The sequence below is a fragment of the Leptonychotes weddellii genome, chromosome 7, assembly GCF_054177405.1.
Source record: "Leptonychotes weddellii isolate Sample4059 chromosome 7, ASM5417740v2, whole genome shotgun sequence".
NCBI classification, from domain to species: Eukaryota; Metazoa; Chordata; class Mammalia; order Carnivora; family Phocidae; genus Leptonychotes; species Leptonychotes weddellii.
The window spans coordinates 12107319-12121469 of NC_138375.1; the positions used below are offsets into that span (position 1 = coordinate 12107319).

The 14151-nt window shown below is 44.0% G+C and overlaps 1 protein-coding gene across 1 annotated transcript; it reads right to left on the reverse strand.

The window, feature by feature from the left end:
- Window positions 1–664: 664 nt before the first annotated feature.
- Window positions 665–13884, reverse strand: ZNF622 (zinc finger protein 622). Its single transcript, XM_006751159.3, has 6 exons — window positions 13133–13884; window positions 12079–12342; window positions 11687–11849; window positions 8612–8724; window positions 2166–2309; window positions 665–950 (listed from the first exon to the last, which is right to left on the reverse strand). The coding sequence occupies exons 1-6, from the start codon at window positions 13752–13754 to the stop codon at window positions 823–825; spliced, it is 1434 nt and encodes a 477-aa protein (XP_006751222.1). The 5' UTR covers window positions 13755–13884; the 3' UTR covers window positions 665–822.
- Window positions 13885–14151: the final 267 nt, after the last annotated feature.

Consider the following 14151-nt stretch of genomic DNA (forward strand, 5'->3'; position numbering starts at 1 on the left):
CCTTCCTCAGTGGAGCAGGTTTGCTCTAGAAGGGAGAACTTCAACACTTACTTTGGCTGACTTATTTAACCCCCACAACAACCTGAGAGGTAACAAACATCTCATTTTACAGATTTAAGAAACCAAATCACTTTTCCAAAGTCACAAAATAGCTCAATGGGTTTGAGCTTCCTGTTTAACTTCATTTCCCACATGACTGCCCCCCACCCCAAGGCACCTGAACGGAGCAGCTCTTCATGTTGAGCCCTGACGTCAGCTTTTGTTTCTAAAACGAGATCTAAACATTTTACATTGATTTTTTCCCTCAACTAACTGCTCAAGGGAAGGCAGCAGCGGAAACGGAGTGCACAGCGCTGTTGTGCCTCGTGTGGTCACATTTAGGTAAAGAGCCTTTCCAGCAAGCCCACGGCATGCTGCCTACCTTTGCCTGGGCGTAGTGAAAGTGCCTCGTGCCACCTCACGAGCCACAACACATTCAAATGAGTGACATTCCACTTCTCCCGCAGCTTCCGAGCCCCTTATGTAGGTGCCGGTGCCCGGGCGAGGTTAAACCCCGCTTGAGGGGACAAGTTACGCCAGAGTTTGGGTCCCAGAGCCCAGCAGACACAGCACTCACTTTGTGAAAACATAACCTTTGAACCCTGTCCAGAAATGACATTGAAAAGCCAACGAGATTCTGACTTTTATTCTTAGGTCAGAACAGATCAAGTACAGGGAGAGGAGCAGCAAGAAGGGTCCGACACACAATCCAGCTCCCGCTGGTCCGCAGGCGAGGGCACTGGTGCAAGAGGCGGATCGGATCCCTCAATCCTTGGCAGACCCTCAGAATCTCACTTGGGGCCTAAAGTGCATCTGCTTGGTGGCATTGTTCTTCATTCCCGTCTTCAGCATCCACTTGGATTTCATCCTCTGGACATACTGCATGTCCCGCTCACGCAGAAGAGCCGCTCCTGTGGTTGCAAAAAGGACAAGCAATGAGGCAAAGGTTTGTTATTGGGGATCAGAAAAAAAATCCAATCTTTACAGAGCATCTCAAGGCTAGTTACGGGGTCACTGGGTTCTTAGATTTAAAGAAGAGCTGCTAACCTGGGTCTCCGCGTAACAGGAGTGGGGGTCGTGTGCACCCAGAACCGCATACGACAACCTGTATTTGTACACATTTCTCTGGGAGAAGCCTCTCTGGTTTTCATTATCTGGAAGGGTCTTTAAGCCCCAAAGGTAATGCCCCATTGATCAAGGGTGACAGAAAGGTGGAGACTATAAATTGAATCAGACAGTAGTTCCTGACAAGAGTAAGATGAAGTCAGTGTCTGCTAGATTTAAGGGGCTTCACAGCTCACAGGCAGCCACAGGGAAGGAAGCCACGGGTATATATATAAACACAGTGGCACTGAACACAGATTTTCTCTGTCTAGGGCTTTCCATGACATCCTAAGGGAGCTCTCCTTTGCCCACTCCACAGTCCTTTAGTGGCCTGATGTGCTCCCCGAAGATCTAAGGACTGAGCTGCATAGAGCAGACACATCAGAATAGATTTAAATAATTTTATATTGATGAGGTTTCAAAGCTTAGCAATTTCTAGGCCCGCTTTATTCCTCTAACTCTTGTTACGTTTTCTATGGGAAAACTACAAGGAGTGACAGCTAGCCTTTATTATGTCCACGTACTGTATCATACGTGCATTAGGACAGTCAACCCACACAACTCTGCCAGGTGGGTCTTATTATCCCAATTTTATAAATGATGAAACAGAGGCTTAGGTGACTTGAATTACGCTCATCATGTAAGAACCGCTTAGTATATCAAGTAAGTCATGTCTGACTCCATAGCTCAAGCTATTTGCCACAAGAACACTAGTTAATTCCTCTGTATAACCTCCAGGGTAACTTCAACCTTTGTTGACTACTCAGTACTTATTTCTGTAACTATTATCTATATGCCATTTTAGAAAGTTACTGTGCCAGGAATGTGAAGCTTTTAAGTAATGGAGCTTTGGGCTCATTGCCATCAACGTATCCAGTAGTAATGGAAGCTCCCAGAGCCAAGAAGTTAAGTTTCCTCTAGGGAGGATCCATAAGGACAACATAAATGGAAAGGACTTCACCCAAACCCCATCTTGTAATACGAGTTTCTGGGCTAGTCCACGGTTGTAAGTAACAACACACCTGTGCTGCCGGTCCATCCCAGGGCTCTGTACTGCTGGAGTATCCGGCCCACGGCCTTCTGATTCTTAGCAACGGCCACAGCTCTTGACAAGCCAAATCGCTGTTTGTAGTATCTCATCAAGGAGCGGTGACCCACTCTGGCACCTGTTTTTCAAAAAAGCAAGATGAAAACACTGAACTGGATAATTCTTCAGGGTAGAGCTACAGAGCAAGGACTTTCCCAACCAGACTTTTAAGGGTATCTAGCTGGAAAATGGATATGCCAGGAGAAACAATGCTCTACCCACTAAAAAAAAAAAGATATTAAAAAATGAAAGAAAATCAAAACGTAAAGGAATTTTTTAAAGAGAATGGCAAGTCACTGTTACATGAAATACTCTGCATCTTGTACTTACTTATATAAAATATGCCTCTCTAGAAATTCACACAGCAACACCTACTAACATGGATAATAGGGCCCGAGGAAGGAGATAAGGGACTTTAACTTTTTCTCCCCCTCTTAATACAAAGATAAAGCACACAATAATCCTGATGCTTAAAATCTTAAAAGTCACAGTCTGGGTCTAGAGTAAACCAATCCACCTTTCTTTTGCTTAAATTCTCTGTAGGGGTGGTTCCCAAACAGGGATCATTTTTTACCTCCAGGGACATTTGGCACTGAATGGAGACATTTTTGGTGTTAAACCTGGAGGGGGACTACCAGCAGCTAGTGGATAGAGGTCAAGAATATCGCTAAACATCCTACAATGCACAGGACAGTCCTCCACAACAAAGAATTACCTGGCCTAAAAGGTCACTACACTGAGAAACCCTACCCCGTTGTTCTCTACAGGATGGAAATCACCTGGTGAGCTAGAATTTTAAAGGATGATTAAGCTGACTTTCCTCTACAGCTTTTGCTTATCTAGGATCTGGTAAAACTATGCAAGTCAATCATGCTTTCAGAAATGAATTACTATGGGGGCGCCTGGGTGGCTCAGTCGTTAGGCGTCTGTCTTCGGCTCAGGTCATGATTCCAGGGTCCTAGGATCGGGCCCCACATCGGGCTCCCTGCTCCGCCGGAAGCCTGCTTCTCCCTCTCCCACTCCCCCTGCTTGTGTTCCCTCTCTCGCTGTGTTGCTCTGTCAAATAAATAAATATCTTAAAAAAAAAAAAAGAAATGAATTACTACGGACTACCTAGCCCTTTATAGGAAGAGTGTGCCAAGCCTCAGCTTCGCAGCAGGTGGAGGGGAAGGGGGCAGGCTTCAGCGGTGACTAACTGCAAGCTCCATCAGAGCAGTGACTCTCACCAGGTGCTCCTGGCATAGTGCTATCAGCATTACCCAAGAGCATTTGAAATACAACACTGAATATGACTCTCTCACAAGAATATTAACCAAATACCTTCCCAGACAGACATAAACACATAGCAATTCAACAACAGCATATATACAGGGGCGTGAAACAGCGATTTCCACTGAGCGTGAGTACAGGAACTATGGCTAGGCAGAACCACGTGTACGGCTTCTAGGAAGTTTTACACTTACGTATATAAAACTATTTCTTTCAGAATTTTTGTGTAGAAAGACCATGAACAGGAGACTATAAATATTACAGATATATCTGCTTTTAGGATTTAGACCTTTCATTTACATGAAAAAGTTCTGTCAGGTTATTTTAAGTCCCTATACCTGGGGCAAGCCACCTAGGAAGTTTGCTTGTTACACAGACATGGGAAAGGAGTTACTTTCAGTTGGTTGTTTTTTGTGACAGGATGCAAGAGATGACCAAAAAAACCCTTTCAATTCAAAGCTGATTTGGTTTTTGGATACAAGACGGATGAAACATGTTTCCTTGAACCTGATTCTTCTGGCAGCCTTAGAGGTACCAGAGCTCCTAGACCCCAGGAAATGCGTAAGATGCAGCTGACGGACAGAGACTCAAGCTTAAATGAAGGCTGCTGTGGCAGGAGACCCCAGCACTATTTATTATCATTTTCTATGTATAATAGGTCAGGATGCTCCAGGTTTGCAATGCTCAAAATCATTACATGATAATGTTGGTGATCAGGACAAAGTAAACCGATGTATTTATATTCTTAAGCAGCATTTGGACATATGTATTATTGAGGAACATCCTTGAAAAGGTTTCATTACTCAAAGCCAAGGTTTCCGCAGCCAGCAGGGGAACTGAAGACACACGGTTGAGAGCTACCCTGCCCTGTGTCAATGGCAGTGAGCCCCCAACAGAAAGCCCCAAGAATAACGTGCTTGTACAGCTCAACTTGAAGGCCCTCCTCAAGGTAAATGGGTAAGTCTTAGTTACGGTAAAGCCACAATCTGTCCATCTACCTTTCACCACAGCGAGAACTACGTGTAAAATGTCAGCTCCTACTTAAAAACTGTCCGCCCCTACTTAACAAACAGCCTTATAATCGAAGCCATTAGACAGTGGAAAAGAAATTACCTCCAACTGTAATTTTCCGAAGATTAATTACACATTCTCGTGGATCCACCACCAGTTTCACCCGGCTCCTCAGCGGCTAACTAATGTTAGCTGGATGTGTCTTTCACACCAACTTACTCCACAGGAGCTGACGAGCACGAAAGGAAACTCAAGGAACTGAGCCAGACCACAGCCTTCACAGTAAATGCTCACAGTGCCCTCTACTGAATGCTCTTTGTCACTGGCTCTGGGATCACCTACTGGATCTGAAATAACTAAATTTAAAACATCACAACTATCGCTTTTGAAACCAGCTGAAAGCAGGCCCTACTAAGTGTGGCTGATTAAATATCACCAAGCTCTCCACATGAGCATCCTTTTCAAATTAGCTTCATGCCGACATCCATGCTAATACAATCAAGTAACTGAGTCTAACTGAAAAGGTTTCCGAATGGTAAATTTGCTCAAAGCCATAAACAGGTGATTGAATACACAGCTGTAAGACTGTTCCTGTTTACTGTGCTTATTTAGAGACCTCCCATTCTCTTGGTTCATTAGAAAACCTCCCAAACCAGTACTGAGACATGAGAGCAAACCAATGGACTAGAAACCATCAGGTCTCATTATAATCAAGATTGACTAGTTTTTAATATACGACGATGAAAGTATGGGTGACATGGAGAGAGGTACCAGTATAGCTGGAAGAAATTTCAGAATCCTAGCAGTGTTTGATTCACGAAGAAAGCTATGTTTTATTTAAACTAATTCTATAATAAGGTCTCAGCAGTCAATCATCTGTGAAGACCCATGAATGTAGTGAATGACATGTATTTAGATATTTGTATTGGTGGCTCTTAATCTTCTCCACGTCACAGGTGCTTTTAAAAAACTACAGCATTTCCCCCAGAAAAAAACGTACTTATCCACAGCTAAAAAAAAAAAGAAATGCATGGCCACACAGGTGACTTTAAAGTTTTTTTTTTATTTTTTTGAGAGTGGGAGAGAGTGTGCGTATGCACGCACAACCAGAGGCGGGCGGGGGAGGGGGGGTGGGCAGAGGCAGAAGCAGACTCCCCGCTGAGCCTGATTCCAGGCCCTCAATCCCAGGACCCAGAGACCATGACCTGAGCCAAAGGCAGACACTGAACTGACTGAGCCACCCCACACAGGTGACCTTAATCACTATGGCCTTTCCCCAGGAAAATGCACATACAGAAAGAAAAAAAATTGTATGGCCTGGTTAAGAACCTGCGGGGTAAGGTAGTATCTGGCTGCTGGTAAGGTCTTCCCTGAGTCTGTCTAAAAGTTCAGTGTTACCATACTTACCATTCTTCACTACTTCTAAGTCTAATATAAAAGAGCTGTCCTAAGGTTTATTATCTAATATTTTAAAATAACATGACTCAGTAGGGTGGACCAGCAGCAGTTAGCAAGGAAACCCAGGCTTTAAAAACCAGGGAAATTGGACCTTCAAGTTAATCTCATGCCACTTTCTTCTTTGACTGTATGAGGATGTAGAGACAAGCAATCGGCTCCCCAGTGTTTCAGGCCAATGATTCCAAGCCCCTGAGGCCCCTTCTTAGCCCACAGTGGTTCCTTCTGCTCTGGGGCTCCTAGTCTGCAGCAGACCCAAGGGAATCAACCTTCCTTTCCTTTTAAAGTCACCTCTAACCTCTCAGTCAGTCAACACACATTTATCCGAAGACCCTGTGCTGAGATGAAAGAAGCAATCTTTTTCTGAAAAGTAATGGAGGAAGCCAGGCAAGCAAGCCAACAACTACAAAGGAGAGGAATGTTACCACAGATACGCAAGTGTCCCTGGAGCTGAGGAGACTCTCCACACTCAGCGCAGGAGCTGAGTTCAAAACAGCTAATGGAGGGGTGAGCCCAAGTCTTAAAGGAGTAGCAGTAAGACAGAGAGACATCAGCTGTGCAGTCCCAGAGTGGGGGGAGGTGCCTGTGGGCGGGTAGAGGAATAGCACGGGATGGGGGGGGCGGGTAGCTGGAGAAACTAACTTACTGGAAAAACAATGGCTCTCCCTGGGGGAATTCCAAAGGAAAAAGAAAATAGACTGGTGTTTTAGAAGAATGCTCTGGGTGGTGGAGTGCAAACTGGATTGGAGATGGACATAAAGTGTTGGTAATGGAGACACAGACAAGTGTTAAAGAGAAGACAAAGAAAAAAATATTCAGGGCACCTGAGTGGCTCAGTTGGTTAAGTGACTGCCTTCAGCTCAGGTCATGATTCTGGAGTCCCTGGATCGAGTCCCGTGTCGGGCTCCCTGTTCAGCAGGGAGTCTGCTTCTCCCTCTGACCCTCCCCCCTCTCATGTGCTCTCTCTTTCTCTCTCTCTCAAATAAATAAATAAAATCTTTAAAAAAAAAAAATATTCAAAGGCTGTTTAGGATTCACACTTCGTAATTGTTCCGATGTGGGAGAGGAAGGGAGTATCCTAATAAGATGCCCATTTGGGGCTTTGGCTAATCTTAGAAAACTCAATCATCCTAGGAAAACGTGTTTTCTAGACAAAAAAAAAACAACTCCTAATTTGCAAAATTTTATGTTTAGATGAAAATCTCTCTCAAATAGATTATACTTCTTAAATAGAATATGCTCATCGTTGTGCACATTTTGGTACAGAATATGCTGAAGTCGAGGCAAAGCGAAGCCCCCATTCACGAGGACGTGCCAGGTACTGCTTTACGGGGTCATCTTATTCAGCTCACTCACAGTCTGGGTCATCTCACTCTACAGTCAAGGAAGTGGATGCTGATGAGCTAAGGGGCTAAAAAAGATCGTCTTAGAAATTAAGTTATTCAGCTTATTTCTGCCATAATGTATTGGTACTTTCGCCAGAGGAAGACTACAAGAGATTTTCTGTGATATATTTAGGTCTGTTTTGCTCCTGTGTCTCGCACAGGCCACAATATTGTGCCTGATATCTTTTTCTCATCACTGTAAGGAGATTTATATCTTCAGGACTGGTTCGTCCTGCCCTTTCCTTCTACTGTCATACTCTAAAGCTGCCCTTAGACTTAAAAGGTAATTATTCCAAGTTAAAGAGGGCCATCTGTACCTAAGCAGTGATATTCTACACGAAAAGCAAGTAATATAAGACAGCTTCTTCATCACGGTCATCTCCACGAGCAGGATAGCTGCTCCTGCCCCCAGCGTTGCTGCAAATCTCCCAAAGCAGGGTAGGGAAGTGGAGAAAAAGGCTTCACTGACTATGACCGTGGGTCAATTATTCAACCTATCTAAGTTGCAGCTGGCTCACAGGTCAAATAAGGATATGAATCTAACCCACAGGCTCGTAAAGATAAAATAATATATCCACCCACCATGCTAACTGCTCAGTAAATACCACGTATTAGTAGGATCTTATTATCTCTACTGTTCCATTCCCTTTCCTTCTCACAGGTGTCTTTCATAGCTTCTCCCATTCTTATCAGCTAATCATAACACTGTAAACAATACTGGGTACTTCTCATACTCATGGCTTTTTCCCCCCCCCCACCTTTTCATACCTGGGATAAATTCCCCCATCAGTCAAATGTTCCCTAAAGTAGCAGGCACAATTCAAACTCCAAGCCTCCCTGCCATAACTAGAATACAAACAGGCAACTGCACACTGTCAATTAGCTGCTCCCGGGACAGACTACCAGCTGGAAGTCTGAGCAACATGAGCAAACAGGAATCAGTTCAAAGAATAAGAGTAGGGCCATGATTTACAAGAAAAACCTAAATGAGGCAATAATAATAAAGAACCAAAAGGAAAATGTCTATGTATTTGAAAGGAAATGACTGATCAAAGCATTTGGAATCATAACAGAAGCAAAAACACTGATTTAATTTCAACAAAACAGCTAACATAGAGCTAAGTGGCAACCTTTAGAGTTTACTGTGTATCCGAGAACATAAAACTTAATGTTTACTTCCCTCAGAATGGGATTGATGCGAACATGCCTCTCTGATAATCTCACCGGCATTAAGCTATTTATCTTTGACAAATACACTTACCAGAAGGTAGAATCAGCTCCATGGTTTCATCATCATATTCTAATGTCTTTTCTGAGGACAACTCCTCAGTCTCATCAGGGTGCCCCCCTTCCTTGTAATCTGGATAGCTACTCCTGTAATGGTGGCATTAAGAATGGCATTAATAAAAAGACCAATACCTCAAATTTAACTAAAAGACAAACTGTATTTGCAAAATGGCAAACCCACTAGCTACCTAAAAGCAGGGGATAAACAGTTGCAGGGATGGCAGGCTGAAAGGTTTAGGAGAAAAACCAACTTGGTAGCATCCTCTGTAATAAAAAGTACGCAAGTGACCTATAAACTCAAGATGGATCACAGACCTAAGTGTAAAACACGAAACTATAAGAATGCCTAGGACATAACATGAGAGAAAATCTAGATGACTTAGGGTTTGGTGAGGACTTTTTACATGCACCACCAAAGGAACAATCCATGAAAGGAATAACCGGTAAGTTGGACTTCATTAAAATGAAAAACCTTCTGCTCTGGGAAAAACAATGTCAGAGAAGTAAAACAGAAGCCATAGGCTGAGAAAAAATATTTGCAGAAGACACATCTGATAAAGGACCATTATTCAAAATACCCAAAGAACTCTTAAAACTCAACAATAAGAATACAAATCAGATTTTAAAATGGGGCAAAGACCTTATTGGGTACCTCATTAAGATATACAGATTGCAAATAAACATGTAAAAAGTTGCTTCACATCATGTCATCAGGGAAATGCAAAATCAAATGAGATAACACCACACACTTATTAAAATGGCCAAAATCCAGAACATGACAACACCAAATGAAGGTGAGAATGTGGAGCAATAAGAATTCTCATTCATTGCTGGTGGGAACACAAATATGGTGCAGCCATTTTGCAAGACAGTTGGGCATTCTTGCAAAACCAAACATACTCTTACCACAGGATACAGCAATGTTTAGTATTCATCTAAAGAAGCTGAAAACACGTCAACACAAAAACCTGCACACTGATGGTTACAGCAGCTTTATTCATAATTGCCCAAACTTGAAGCAACCAAAACATCCTTCAGTAGGTGTGACTGGATAAACTGTGGTATATCTGGACAATGGAACAGAATTCAGTACTAAAAAGAAATGAACTATCAAGCCATGAAAAGACACAGGGAAAACTTAAATGCATATTACTAAGTGAAAGAAGCCAGTCTGAAAAGACAAGGGGAGAAGAATAGGTGGACTCCACATGCCTTTCAGGGCAGTGACACTACTCTGTACGATACTATGATGGTAGACACATGTCATTACGCATTTGTCCAAACTTACAAAATGCACAACACTAACAGTGAATGCTAACGTAAACCAGACACTTGGTGATGATGAGGTCTTAATGTAAGTTCATCAATTATAACAAATGTACCACTAATGAGGGATGTCCACAATGAGGGAGGGTAAGCATGTGTGGATGTGGGGGGCAGGGGTTATATGGGAAATCTCTGTAACCTTCTGCTCAAATTTGCTGTTAACATAAAATTGTGCTAAAAAAAAAAAAGACCGAGCAAATGACCTATAACTAAATTCTTTCACCTATTTTTTTCTCCCTAAAAGGGTTGCCAGCTAGGAAGAGGAGAATGTAGAGCTGGAAATGCAGCTCTCCTCAATTTAACCATTCTAAAAACAAGTTTTAGGACAGCGCCATCCAGTAGAATTCTGTGATCACAGAAACTTTCTATACCTGTGTGTCCAATATACGAGCTACTAGTCACATGTGCTTTTAAGCACTGAGCTTTGAAATCTAGGTAGTGCAACTAAAGAACTGAATTTTTAAGATTTTAAACTTCATTTCTAATTAACTTAAATAGCCGCATGAATACACAAAGTATTTGCCATATTGGACAGTGCGATTCTAGAAGAATCTCTATGTTCCTAGAAATAGTCTCAAATATACACAGAAAATAATTGGAGAATTACACATTAAAATGTTAACAGTAAGACAGATAACCCAATCCCTTGGGCGCCTGGGTGGCTCAGTCGTTAAGCGTCTGCCTTCGGCTCAGGTCATGATCCCAGGGTCCTGGGATCGAGTCCCACATTGGGCTCCCTGCTCGGCGGGGGGCCTGCTTCTCCCTCTCCCACTCCCCCTGCTTGTGTTCCTGCTCTCGCTCTCTCTCTGTCAAATAAATAAAATCTTTAAAAAAAAAGACAGATAACCCAATCCCAATAAAGAAACAGACAAAAGACTTGATCAGACACTTCACAAGAGATATCCAAATGACCAATTAATATAAAAAGGTTTTCAACTACATTACTTATCATCAGGGAAATGCTAATTAAAACCACAACCCAGCCACCAAAATGGCTGAAACGAAAAACTTTTCCTCAATGCAAAAGAAGAATGAGACATCAGGAGGAAAATGCAAAAGGATGATTTAAGAGACTGGGACTTTTCTGAACACACCTATCTGGAGACTATGCATGCTTGGCATGGTAATTACACACAATTGCTTGTGCAGCACACCTGTGCTAGGTCATAGGCATCATGGCACTAGTAATTAACTGTTCAAAAGCGCCTGGCACAGATTCCTTGCATCATGGACGAATTATCCAACTTTCTAGTTAAGGGTGAACCACCCATGGGATAATGTCACCATCAAATACCTGGGACTGGCCTAGTTCAGCAACCACCTCAATTCCCTTGGGAGACAGTCTGTGATTCAAGGACTCTCAGGGAAACCAAGATATGAAATCTATTTTCAGTCCCTCTGTTCACAAGGAAACTGGCAAAACTGAGCTCCTCACCATTTAAACCACAACAAAAGAAAAATGAGTTTTCAAGTCAGACAAACTTCAGTGTGGGCCTGAGATCGTCTCTTTATCAGATCTCCTTTATTAAATGTGTGTGCTCAACTCTCACAGTTTCTCATCCACAAAATGAGAGCGAACAATCACCCAGACGGAAGTTTTACAAGAGTCCTAAAGCATATACTGTACTGTGCAGGACACATGTCGGGCACCCACACACCTAGTACCAATTCAATGCAAATATGATGGCCTCACTTTGCCTCACACTACAAACCACAGACTTGCCTAAAATCATAGAAGTCTGCGAATTCCAAAGCAGCATCGCCATCTGTGAAGAGCTTACAGTGGCTTTTGTCATTCATGTGTGCCTGTACAGCTTCCGTGGAGTAGAAGGACTTCCCTTTCTCATTGCACCACAAGCAAATCTTCCCAACACCAACTTTCTCTCCTGGAAAAATAATTTGAGGACAAAATGTAAGAGGAGCTTTCTGCAGCCAGATTAAGGCTCACAATTTATCTCCACAATTCAAAAAACATGCACCAAGTTTTTGATCTTTACAAAATAAGCACATAATTAAATCAAAGACTGACGACAAGCAAAAAAACGAATGTTCCCTTAAAATTTGTCCCCCAATAATGTGATATTTCCTCATTAAAAGGAAAACTATTGTACTTACCCAAATATTTAATCAGTCCTTTAAGATCCGAAAGATACTCTATATCAGGAATAAAGAAGCTGTGGACTTTAGTCATATGAGCCACATTCTTCATAAGAGAGCTTGAATGATGGGGACAAAATAAGCAGTCTGTTATGGGGATGGCACCAATGAGGGGGCCTCCCCCAGTCTCCTCCTCTGCATCCTGCTCCTCTGCTTCGTCCATGTCCATGGCGTCAGCATCCCCACATTCTAACTCTTCATCAGAATCAATATCTTCCCAATCTTCAAGCCAGAGATTTGAAAAACAGTTAGTTTAAGAAAGTGGTAACTGCAGTTGAAGAAACCGCAAAGATTCACAAACATGAGATGGTACAGTCTTATATCTGGGGGGAGAGAATGCCAATTACATCCAAGGACAAACCCTGTTATAAGATCTCAATTTTAGCTGGTCCATTTACACAGACAAGTTTGTATTGCTAAAAAATTCCTTAATCTTTCTTTTCCAGCGTACAGTAAACCCCTTGAGGGAGTCGTCTTTCTTTCCTAAGCCTATAATGAACACAATCAGTCTAATTGGATGTGGGATGAGGGCAGGAAGGAATAAAAAGCTCATAAAATTAAGGAGGCTTGGTGGCTGGCTCCAGCTCCACATTTCAGGTTAGTTAGCTCATTCTGAAGCCCTCATTTTGTGTTTTAATCAACTAAATTAAGTGCAAAGCCATGATAACTAGAAACCCAGTAGAATTACAAATCCTACATAAATGGGTATGGACAGTAGCATGCCCTCCTATGCGTATGTCAAATGCCTCCTCATTCAAAATAGAAGTCATCAATTCATTCTGTAACTATTAATAAGAACCTATTCCTCCCCGCCCTCGCCCCAGAATAGGCCCTGAATCTACAACAATTAACTAAGCAGAATGAACTAAAATTCCCCGTGGGGATGATGGCCAGACAGGTCACTCCAGAAAGGAACTAAAACGGCCCGCACACGTCACTTTCACTTAAAAACGAGCACCTCCTCCCCTCCAACTTCGAGTATAAATCTGGAAACTTAAGGGGAAGGCATTACCTTCTTCATCCAGGTCCTCCTCACTCTCCTCCTCCTCCTGCTGCTGCTTTGCCAACCTCTTCGCCTGCTGTTCAAACCACTGGAGCCGGGGAGGCTTCTCGGCCGGGTCCCGCTCGTGAGCCGCACGTCCTCCATCGGCCACCGCCGCGGGACTCCTGGACTCCTCCTCGGGCGCCGCGGGGGCCTTCTTGGGAGACATGGACGGCTGAGCCTTGATGGCCTGCTGGATGGCCGCGTTCATGGCATCCTTGTCCACGCTGTCCACGCCCAGCCCTTTCTCCAAGTTCTTTTCATTCATCATCTCCACTTTCCGATTCACGGCGCGCACGGCCTTCTTCTCCAGCTCCACGTGCCGCCGGGACTTGAGATGGTTTTCGTAGGCGTTGAAAGAGGCAAACTTCTTACTGCAGACGGTGCAGTAGGTGGCCGTGCCCTTGCTCTCCTGCTCCGCCACCGCCCGCTGCGCCCGCACCCGCTCCTGGAACCCCTCGGCGGTGACCGGGGCCATGTCGGCCACTTTGCGCTTCAGGTTGTAGCGGTGCCAATCCGTCTTGTAGTGGGCCCGCTGCACGTCCGCGTCGCCGAAAGCCACCCGGCAGGTAATGCAGGTGTACGTCGCCATCGCCAGGGCCGAAATAGGAGGCGGCCAGGACAAAATTCTAGCGACGAGAGTGAACGCCACCAGACGGTCAAACCTCTACTCGCCTCAGAGACCACCAAACACCCAACCCCACGCTGCCTTCCAGGCCGGATCTGTGAGAAGTTCCGGCACACTAGGGAAGTTATGCTCAGCTGGACAGGAAGTCCCGCCTCTCAATCTGTAGCTACGTCCTACGCCGCCGATCCGGGAGGGCGAGGGAAGGCCTGTAGCTAACCAGGCCCCGCCCAGTCGGCCTAAAGTGGGTGTTGATTGCGTTATTCTGAGGTGGGTGTTGATCCGAGCGGCATGAGGTGGGCGTTGATTGGGCCAGCCTGAGGTCGATGTAGAGGGTGTCGGCCTGAGGAGAGTGCTGATTGGA